At 42.3% G+C, this 11,535-nt stretch overlaps 1 protein-coding gene across 1 annotated transcript in view; it reads left to right on the top strand.

Annotated features, from left to right (window-relative positions):
- Positions 1-11,535, top strand: part of SPAG1 (sperm associated antigen 1) — a 61,960-nt gene continuing 50,425 nt past the window's right edge. The window contains exons 1-5 of the mRNA XM_065398852.1: positions 1-70; positions 2,329-2,470; positions 4,077-4,236; positions 5,394-5,519; positions 7,534-7,595. Coding sequence (XP_065254924.1) covers positions 2,331-2,470; positions 4,077-4,236; positions 5,394-5,519; positions 7,534-7,595 — 488 coding nt within the window. The 5' untranslated portion in view covers positions 1-70; positions 2,329-2,330. The remainder of the gene's footprint in view (positions 71-2,328; positions 2,471-4,076; positions 4,237-5,393; positions 5,520-7,533; positions 7,596-11,535) is intronic.

Below are 11,535 nucleotides of genomic sequence, written 5' to 3'. Positions count from 1 at the left end.
GAGGCTGAGAGACGCGGTGAGGGCGAAGTCGTCGACTGTCCTCCGGAGTTAGTGCGGGGCACCTGGGCAGGTCGGTCGGCCTGGGCTGCCGCCCCGCTCCTTCAGGGCTGGTGTCCCGTCCCCAGCGCGACTCCTGACCCCCCCGCCCGCCATTCTCCCCTGGGGCCGGGCCAGGGGTGCGTGAGGGCGGCTGTGGTGTGTGGGAAGGGGTGGGGTGCAGGGGCTTGGAGAGGGGTGTGTGTGTGTATGGAGGGGATAGGGAGGCTGTGATGGGATAACAACTCGCCGTGCGCTGGAGCTGGGGGCCCGCGGGCCAAAGCCCTTGCCTCGGGTGTGTGTGGGGGGGTCGTGCTTCCCACACAGTGTGTAGCCCCCTCCCGCGGGGATGGATCCTCAGTGCCCTGCTGGCCGTTTCGCTGTGTGAAAGGGGGGCGGGGGCAGGGCAGCCTGACTCCTGGTGCTTCCCGATCCTCTGTGGAAGGGGCCAAACTGCAGAGTTAATGTATTATCTCCCCTGCCACAACCTGGCTGGGTGGTGAGGTTTGGTCCTTACGCCGTGCTACTGGACTCCCAGAAGCCATGCTGTACATAGAAACAGTTGCTAGGGTAGGGCGGGCTTTGCAGGTCTGTAGTCCCCTGCTACGGAGAGAGTTTTGCTGGGATTATTCCCTTTGTTGTGAGAGTTGCAAAGATTACCAGAAACACATGTTTGAGCTCAATTCTGCTGATGTTACATGGTAACACTCCTACTGACAGGCGTTGCACCTATGCTACTTAAGGAGAAGAATGTGGCCCTTTGTCTTATTACAATAAAAGATAGAACTATGAAAAGTCTGATTGTAAAAACACAAGATGGTTGCACAAATACATAGGTGTGAGAAGAATGAATTTTGAATATTCAACCTGTATGTATCACCCAGTGCAAAAGAAGAGTAAACATATTATTTGTAAAAAGCAACAAAGAGTCTTGTGGCACCTTATAGACTAACAGATGTATTGGAGCATAAGCTTTCATGAGTGAATACCCACTTCGTCAGACGCATGCCCACATGACGAAGTGGGTATTCACCCACGAAAGCTTATGCTCCAATACATCTGTTAGTCTATAAGGTGCCACAGGACTCTTAGTCTGGATCTGTAAAAAGCAACAAACACGGCTACCCCTCTGATACATATTATTTGTGTTACTGGAGTGCTTAGGAGCCTGTCATGGACCAGGATCCCATTGTGCTGGGTGCTGTACAAAAGATCAGAAAGAATCCCTGCCCTAAAGAGTTTACAGTCTAAATAAGATAAGAAACAACAGATGGATACAGACATAGATGGGGAGTAGCAGGAAATCATGAGACAATATTGGTCAGCATGATAGGTGGTGGTATTAGTGCACAGTGGTCTAACCATTGTCAAGAGTTTTGAAGGCATCGTGGCAAAGGAGAGGTTTAAGGTAGATTTGAAAGAGGATAATGAGAGCTGGTGAGGGGAGTGGTGATATGCCTCTTTTGTATTGTACAAGCTTAATTTGTTTGGTGAGTCTTAATCTGCCACTGAGAATTTCCACATTTTATAATTTAGATGTTTCCTATTAAAATAGCATGCCATTTGGATTTTTTTAAAGATCACAAGAAGTATGTCTGAAGTACAGCAATATTGACTCAAATTAACATTTGTAGACATTTTCACATATATCAGCAGCAACTCCACTTAAAAATTCATGGCCGTCCCACAAAAACTCCTCCAAGTTATCCTCAGCTATGCCTGTGGAAGGTAAATTAGTTGCATCAACTTGCTAGTAGTTTTAAGATTATTTTTCTTCAATACATTTCCTTTTCTTTATGAGGGACAGAATAAATTAGCAATATTCATTTAACAGGTATATTACCTTGCATGAGAGGAACAGAAGCCAAAAGGTTTTCCAAAGGAGAAACTTGAATATGTAGTCTATGACGTTTCTAATTTTGCTTACATTATTATAATTATTATTTTTGCAATGCTATATGTGTTTGTGGCACCTTGTGGTCAAAATAGAAGAGAGTGGTTTTTTGCCTCAAAGAGTTTACAATCTGAGATCTCAGTCCTGCAAGCTGATAGATCCTTGTGCCCACCCAGACCCTCAGTGAAGTTAGTGGGGCTCTGGACAGGTGGAGCAGTTTGCAAGACCAGGGCCTCAAGTTGGCAACTCCATCATCATGCCAATGGGACTATATGCATGAGTAAGGATTAAGTGTGAATTAAGGGCTGGACTATTTCTTAAAATTGGATTTGCCTCAAAGTATATCTGAGTACCACTTCAGGCAGCAGAATAATTAGTTTTATCTTTAATTTTTTTAGAAATGAGTGACCAGCCAGTTTCATCTTTGTGGGACCAGGGAACAACAAAAACATATCAAATTCCTATTAATCATCTGGATTACAAGTTCATTGAAAAGTGCTCAGATGTTAAACACCTGGAAAAAATTCTCAGGATATTGAGGTAAACATTTAAAATTCTATCTTCATTATTATTTACATTACTGCTTTTTTTATTTTGTTTTTGGTTAATAGTTTATCTATTGGTAAGATTCTGAGGATTTGACCCAAGAGTATTGGGCTCGGTACTTGACTTATCTTAAAAGTGTTGGTGACTTAACATAAGTTAAATCTTTAAATTAAAATAAAAAAGGTAACTAATCTTGTGAAAGGTTCCTTACTGACAGCACTGGAAATAGAAGTTCTATGTTAAATCCACAGAACGTGTACAGCTTGAGTAGCAGCAGTGGAAGAGTCTTCTTATTGTTCCACCACTGTACCTCATTTGCTGCAAGGAGGAACCTGTGAGGGGGTGTGGTTATTTCAGACACTGTGCTGATTTAATCCTTGCCATTTTTGGTGAGAGTGTCAAGAATATTTATATGTGCAGTGTTCTTGTAGCCGTGTTGGTCCTCTCAGAATATTTACAGTTAGTACTAATTGCAATGTTTTTTGTAATGTGAACATTTGCTCATTAGACACTGGACCAAGGCCACCAACTCAATTTACAGTTGTCATCAAACTGCTGTAAGATGGTAATAACAACTTTCAATCACTAGGAAGTAAAAAAGTCCTCTGTAGTCAGTACTGTATCTCATAGACTCATAGATTTTAAGGTCAGAAGGGACCATTATGATCATCTAGTCTGACCTCCCGCATGATGCAGGCCACAAAAGCTGACCCACCCACTCCTGGAATAATTCTCTCCCTTGCCTCAGCTGTTGAAGTCCCCAAATCATGATTTAAAGACTTCAAGTCGCAGAGAATCCTCCAGCAAGCGACCCCTGCCCCATGCTGCGGAGGAAGGCGAAAAACCTCCAGGCCCTCTGCCAATCTACCCTGGAGGAAAATTCCTTCCCGACCCCAAATATGGCGATCAGCTGAACCCCGAGCATGTGGGCAAGATTCTCCAGCCAGACCCTCCGGAAAAAAGTTCTCTGTAGTAACTTTTAATATCCCATCATTGACCATTGTTACTAATTACCAGCGATGGCACGTTATTGACCTATTGTCTAAAATCACGTTATCCCATCAAACCATCCCCTCCATAAACTTATCAAGCTTAATCTTAAAGCCAGAGAGGTCTTTCGCCCCCACTGTCTCCCTCGGAAGGCTGTTCCAGAACTTCACCCCTCTGATGGTTAGAAACCTTCGTCTAATTTCAAGCCTAAACTTCCCGACGGCCAGTTTATATCCATTTGTTCTCGTGTCCACATTAGTACTGAGCTGAAATAATTCTTCTCCCTCCCTGGTATTTATCCCTCTGATATATTTAAAGAGAGCAATCATATCCCCCCTCAGCCTTCTTTTGGTTAAGGTAAACAAACCGAGCTCCTCGAGTCTCCTTTCATACGACAGGTTTTCCATTCCTCGGATCATCCTAGTGGCCCTTCTCTGTACCCGTTCCAGTTTGTATTCATCCTTTTTAAACATGGGAGACCAGAACTGCACACAGTACTCCAAATGAGGTCTCACCAGTGTATCATTCATATATATATATGAGGAGAATGCAATATTGTTTGTTTATTTTGCTTAGTTTTTAAATAATGTGACATCTTTTTACTTTTAAGGTCTGGTGAGGAAGGATATTACCCTGATCTTATATTATTCTGTGAAAAACGCATTGAATGTTTAGCTCCAGGGAGCAGAGCCCTGCGAAAAGATAAACCTCCAGCCTCTGCATCTGACTTTACAACTGAAGAATGGGAAAAAATTAATGATGAAATGAAGGTAAAGTATAATTTTAATTTAATATGGTATGGCAATATAAATATATTAAAGTAATTAGTGATCAGATTTTTTTTTTAGTACACCTGTTTAGAATTTGATTGTCTCTGTTGTTCTCAGACTGATTACATATCAGTAATGCAGCAATTTGCAGTTGCTAATAGTTCACATGGCCTTGCATATTAGGACCTGTTTCATTAAGTGAGGAAATATTGACCAGAACTCTCTTAAATATCCTTTTTATTTGAATAGGACCCCTGAATCTTTAACTTCCATCTGAACAGCCACAACAAATAATGACACATTTATGCACCACCTTTGATTCAGAAGAATCACAAAGTATTTACAAACTATATTCAGGGAAATACATCACTCTCAACTGAAAAAAATTTAGCATCTGATTATGTTGGGGCATAGCAACACTGCATCACACTTTAGGACAGGAATTGAAGAATTTCATATCTAGCTGAAAATGTAGAGGGGACTTAGGTGGAAGAGCCTTTAGCGTTAATGTTTCATCTTAAGGACATCAGTTCTAATAGTTTGGCATCTCAGCAGTCACAACTGGATGCAAGTCCTAGTCCTAATGTGAAATATGAACCTGTGATTTTCTGGACTGGCGTTGAGTATGCTACTGAGTCATCTTGGGGTTGATCCTGAGAGGTATCAAGCACTTGTGGAATTTTTTGAATTTAATAATATGACCCCTTCGAGTTCTCCTAATTTTGGTTAGAGATTTAACGAAATTTTGAGGTTTAACGTGTGAGAGATGGTTTGGAAAGGGATTCCTTACAATAATGATGTATGGGTTGATGTTTTGTGTTATTACTGGATTTTTTTATCACAAGTCATGTATATATTAGTCTAATGTGTCCTAATCACATTGACACGGTTTCTGGTTTTGACTAATTATTGTCATTTTCCCAAAAGAGGATCCTCTAAGCTCTTGTCAAAAACATTTTTTTTAAATGATTTGTTCCTGCCACTACTCTCCCAAATCCCAGTTTATGATGACTATCATAGCAACAGAGGAGTGCTAGACATGACTCCAACTGAAATCCATCAATATCATTCCTTGAGTTGGATATATACAAGGCAGTATATTATCAGGAGGTCTGCATTTACTATTTTGAGGTGCAGTGATATCTGTTTCTTTTCAGAGCTGGGTGACAGAAATGAAGGAAGATGATTATAAAATACAATTTCCTGTAACAGAAACACTTCATGAAAGACTAGACAATTTGCCAGCAGTTCGTGGTTCAAATAGCTGCCTTCATGGTGGCCAGGTACCTCTTTTCTTAAAAATATGTGTAAAAATGCATTTTAATTTTTTATTTCTGAGATATGTATGCCTTTATATATAAATAATGTGTTAATTGAGCCTTTCTTGACTGTTTATTGTAACCAGCCGTATATCAATGAGCTTAGTACAGGATCCCTAGAAAGCATAGGTGTAGTTTGACGTCTATATATGGGGAGGCAGAGCCCCATGGGGCTCAGGTCAGCTCTGCATGGCAGGGCCCAGGGAGGGAGCACCACCTCCGTCTCCTGACTCACCTCAGCAGGCCACCCAAAAATTGTAATTCAAAGGGGGGGGAGGGAGGGAGGGGTCAGCTCATAAACTTTGAAAACTGCTCAGGGTGCAGGGAGGGATGTAGCTAGGAGTTGTTCCTCCGTGCCCCACTAGGGGGCTCTGGCTGGCGTGGTGGGACTTGGGGAGGGAGCAGTGCCAAATGGAAGGGAGAAATCTCCTCCCCCCCCACCCCACCCCGCCCCAGTGTCGCCCCAGGTTGCAGTTTGGGGAGGCAACGCCTATGCTTGAAAGTGACCAAAATTAAAACAAAACTATCTCTTTAATACAGTACTCCACCTCTTCACTTTGTATACCCTGAGTTATTTCCAGTGCCTTTTTAGAGACCATCACCGTCCTAATATAATTATAAGACATATTTAATAAATCTTCACAAAACATACACAATAAGTAATATTTTAAATATTTTCATACAAAGTGCAAGTGTAGAATGGATTGAGAGAAAAATATAAGTTGCCAATGAGATGTTTGAATCCTGGGGTGGTGTTATAAATGATCCTATCTAATTCCCATCCAGGATGCAGAATTTTGGAGCACTGATAGACCCAGCTGACTCTAAACTCTTATATGTTAACAGTATTTGAATTTCTGATTTGTGTCTTTTATATAAAAGGGTTCTTTAAGTGATTGCTAGATTGATTAATTGTCTGAGAATGCATCTGTATTAACAAATTAGTTAATAATTACAGTCATACAGATCACATATACCTTTAAATGTCAGTTCATTAAATGGAAACTTTTCATGGAAATGAACCAATTTTGAGGCAATTTTAGTAGGAAAGGTGTTTCAAGTTGAGGGTGGAATTTCTGGTCAAAATGAGAGACAGACTGACAAAGTGACTAACCTCCACCCCAGAGTAGCCCAGTGGTTAGGGTATGTACCTGGGATATGGGAAAACCAGGTTCAAGTCTCTGCTCTGTTTGGTTCAGGCCAGGTCTCTCTCTCTTTTGTTGTGAAAAACTTTGAAAGGTCTCAGATTTGTCCCAGTGCAGAAAGGGAAAATTTCTGAAATTTCAAAAATGTTTATGGGAAAGGAAAACTGTTTCCTGCCCAGTTCAAGTAGGGTATGTACAGGACAGTGATTCTGAATTGTTTCCCCTATGTTCAGTGTAATTACAAGAAGAAAGTTAATGTGAAGGTAGGTTTTGGGGTATCAGCAGCTGAGGTGTCCCTGATATTGTGTTTCTATTGAGGCAGCAATTCTGGATGTGGGAGCTAGGTTCCCAAGAGCATGAGGGCCTATCTGTTGAGGGCTCTTAGGTTTTTGGGGTTGGATCCCTGATTCATTCCACAAGATGGCAAACCCTGTTTCCACCTTCTCATGCTGGAACAATATGGGGATAACTGCACAAGTGAAACCTCACTGAGTTTTCTTTCTTTGGGTTTCACCATGTGATTTGGGGTGCTTTGTCCTTAAGTTTTAAGTTTAAGACTTCCAGGTTGAAAAGAAACCTGATGATTGATACATGAGTGAGTATATAGTGTTGGAATCATGTATATCAAACACCTCACAGATTTCCCTTAAAACAAAAAGTCAAAACTAGGAAAGTCTTGAAAACTAGTGAAGTTTTGAAAACAGCTATATGCTGGAGACCAATCATGAATAGTGTTGACCCCAGATGAGAATAACTATGGGAACAAAAAGCGAAACTTCCAGTCAGGGAATTTGTTAAACAATGAATTCTCAGCCTCTTTCTTTTCCTTTTAGAACAAAGAAAATAAACAAAGAAAGAAGAAAAATATACCACGAGATTACAGGGAATGGGACAAGTATGTTAAATCGTCATCTTTTAATTTTGTATTGAACTTCTTTGTTTTTGTAATAGAACTCTACTAGGTAATGTGTACCAATTTAGATTTTTTTAAAAAGAGAAACCTGTTTCATGCAATAATAATATATTGCAAGAAATTATAAGAATACAGGTGTGTTTTTATTTAATATAAACATTCTCTTTACAATATAAACAGTGTAGCATGGAGCCAGTACTTGAGAACAAAAAGTGAGCTGCAAAGTCTATTTTATTTGTTCAAGCTAGATATGTAGGCCAGAAAGTAAACAGACAACATAAATAAGAAGTAATTTAATTTTTCAAATTTCATTTTTAATCATTAAGACTTTAAAGTCTAAGGAGATATTAATAAAACAAGTAAGGAAATTTAATATCTGATTTTTACCTTAACTTTTAAAACAAAACAGGAGATATTTATTTTATGTTCCTCAATGTGGTATTTGTGTGCATTAGGTCCTATTTCTGCATTAAGACACCAAGCAGGTGGATTCCTGCTCCTGCACTGAGCTCCATTAACTTCATAGACTTGGGCTTGGTTCAGGCACAACAGTTTGCCCTGAGTCAGTTAGTTGCAGGGCCTTATACGGTATCTGACCATTGTATAAGGCTCTAATCTTACAAAATGTACTTATGTGCATAAGTGCTTACAAAAACAGGGCCTTAGTGTTTACATGTGGTCTAGAAAATATATTGCCAAAAGATAATTTTGACAGAAATTCACTCTTTTGTCATATGCCCTCTAATCGGTGGCAAAATGATTTGTCAATCAATTTAAGTTTCAAATAACCTGGGACAGAATAACCTGCATAAGAATAAATGGAGCAGGTGATTTTTATTTTCCTTGTTCACCTACACACTAGAAAGGAGCTGCTATATTTATTGCTGTGAAAAATACAAGATGTATTATAATACTTCAGTGTAATATCTCTTATATTTATTGCAGTTTTACTTATCTGTTCTGTCTTCCAATCCTTGAATTTAATTGGGTGTACAGAAAGTAATTAAATGTAGAGCTGGTTGGAAATTTTTCAACAAAATTTTTTTTTCTTAGAAAAATGCCAATTTGTAAAAATCAAAAGTGTTTGTGGAAAGAGCCAGTTTTGATGAATTTCTCATTCTGAAAACATTTGAAAAATAATAGATTCAAACGGTCAAAATCTCATTTTGACATTTTCTAAATTAAAAAGTTCCATTTTTTAGTTTGAAAGGACTTTTCACTTTGAAATGTAAGTTAATTTAAGGTAAAACTCTTTTAAAAGGTCAAAGTCAAAATGAAACATTTTGATTGACCTGATTTGAATTTTCTAAATTTTTGGTTCAAAAAAAATTGTCAAGATTGACTTGATTTGGGTCAGGAATAAGTTTTGAAATCTTGAAAATTCTTGCAAGATGGAAAAATTTGTTTCCCATCCAGTTATAATTAAAATGGTCTTCATTGTTTGTAGGTAGTGGATGACTTGTTTTTGACTGCATTTCTTTTCTTTTGTTGGATTGTGTTACAACTGTAACATTTACTTGAAATTAATTAATGAAAGATCTTTGGAAAAGCAGCTGGAAAGCAGCTGTGGAGCGGTGGCTGAAACATTGTTTCTTCTTCGAGTGCTTGCTCATGTCGATTCCCTTTTAGGTGTGAGCATGCCCACGTGCACAGTTGTCGGAGATTTCTGCCTTTGCGGTATCCATAAGGCCGGCAGTGGCACTCCCATGTGGCGGTATATCAAATTAAATTACTGAGACTGTTGGGCCACCTGGCAGCGTGTACTTATGTGGTCTGGCACACACAACTCTGCCTCAGACCCCGTCGGGTGTGGCTGGTATTGGTCTGTGTCCCAACCTGGCACAGCATGGACCATGTGATCAGGATTCTGGACAGCATACTGTTGTCCTTCCTCTAGTGGCAGGATCCCATATTGGTGCTGGAAGGCGTTCCCTTCGCAGCCTCGGCCTCATCAGTGACCATTGTCTCCGACGCCTCGGACCTGGGATGGGGAGCCCACCTGGGCACTCTCAGCTCTCAAGGTTGTTGGTCCAGTCGCGATCGTTCCCTGCATATCAATGTCAGGGAACTCAGGGTGGTTCGACTAGCCTGCCAAGCCTTTCTACCTCAGGTTCAAGACAGGGTTGTTGAGGTCCTGATGGACAACACGGCTACATTCTTCTATATCAACAGGCAGGGTGGAGCCAGTTCGTCTGCCCTCTGCCAGGAAGTCCTCTGGCTCTGGGACTTCTGTCTGCAGCACAACATCCATCTTGTAGCCGCTCACCTTCCAGGGACCAAGAATGCTTTGGCAGATCGCCTCAGCAGGATGTTCTCATCTTGCCACGAGTGGTCCCTTCATCTGGAGGTGGTCTGTTCCATCTTCCTCAGGTGGGGAACTCCCCAGGTGGACCTGTTCGCGTCCCGGCAGAAAAGGAAATGCCACGTCTTCTGCTCGATTGGGGGCATGGACAGAGGATCCCTGTCAGACGCCTTTCTGCTCCTGTGGTCGGGGGCTTTGATGTATGCCTTCCCTCTGGTGCCGTTGCTACCCAGGGTCCTTAGGAAGATCAAACAGGACAAGGCGAGAGTCATCCTCATAGCGCCGGCGTGGTCGCGCCAACACTGGTTCAGTGCTCTGCTGGACCTCTCAGTGGCGACCCTGTTCCAGCTACCGCCCAGGTCAGACCTGTTGTCCCAGAACCACGGCAGTCTTTTGCACCACAACCTGGCGGCGTTACATCTGATGGCCTGACTGCTGCGTGGCTAAACGCGCAGGAACAGCAGTGCTCAGCTGAGGTTCAGCACGTGCTGTTGGGAAGTAGGAAGCCGTACACCAGAGCGACATACCTGGCCACGTGGAAATCGTTCATCTGCTGGATTGCGGACAAAGGTGTTTGTCCTGAGCAGGCTTCGCTGTGGCTTATTCTGCGCTACCTCCTGCATCTTAAGATCCAGGGCTTGTCCTGCTCATCAATCAAGGTCCATTTAGTGGCCATCTCAGTCTTCCGCCCACTGTTCGAGGCAGGTCAGTTTTTGCTCAGGATATCACGGCCAGATTTCTTAAGGGCCTAGAGCGCCTCTACATGCAAGTCAGGGACCCTGTCCCACCGTGGGACTTGAATCTGGTGCTGTCGCAGCTCACAGGTCCTCTCTTCGAGCCTCTGGCTTTCTGCTCTCTCCTTCTCCTTTCCTGGAAGGTCGTGTTCCTGGTTGCGGTGATGTCGGCCTGCCGAATATCTGAGATTCGGGCACTCACCTTGGAGACGCCATACACGGCCTTCTACAAGGACAAGGTCCAGCTAAGACTGCATCTGCCTTTTCTTCCCAAGGTAGTCTCTCAGTTTCATTTGAGCCAGGACATTTACTTACTGGTCTTCTTTCCGAAGCCGCATAAGTCGGAGGAGGAGGAGCATAGGCTACATGCCCTGGACATCAGGAGGGCTCTGGCCTTTTACATTACGGAATGGCTTGGTCCCGTCAAGTCGACATAATTATTCGTTGCTGTGGCCAACAGCGTGAAAGGTTGCCCTGTATCCACTCGAAGAATTTCTTCTTGGATCACTGCCTGCATTTGCTTCTGCTATGACCAAGCGAAGGTGCCACCCCCAGTGATCATCACCGCCCACTCTACAAGGGTGCAGACCTCTTTGGCAGCCTTTCTGGCCCATTTGCCTATCCAGGACATCTGTAAAGTGGCCACTTGTTTGTCTGTACCTTTTCGTCCCACTATGCACTGACCCAGCAGGCCCAGGACGATGCTGGCTTTGGTAGGGCAGTACTGCAAGCCGCTAAGCTGTGAACTCCGAGCCCACCTCTGTGGATTCTGCTTGTGAGTCACCTAAAATGGAATCGACATGAGCAAGCACTCGAAGAAAAAACGGTTATCTACCTTTTCATAACTGTTTTTCTTCAAGATGTGTTGCTCATGTCTATACCATTT

This window comes from Emys orbicularis, chromosome 2, assembly GCF_028017835.1.
Source record: "Emys orbicularis isolate rEmyOrb1 chromosome 2, rEmyOrb1.hap1, whole genome shotgun sequence".
NCBI lineage: Eukaryota > Metazoa > Chordata > Testudines > Emydidae > Emys > Emys orbicularis.
Note: the sequence above shows the minus strand (reverse complement) of the source record. Positions and strands in the feature narration are given on the sequence as shown.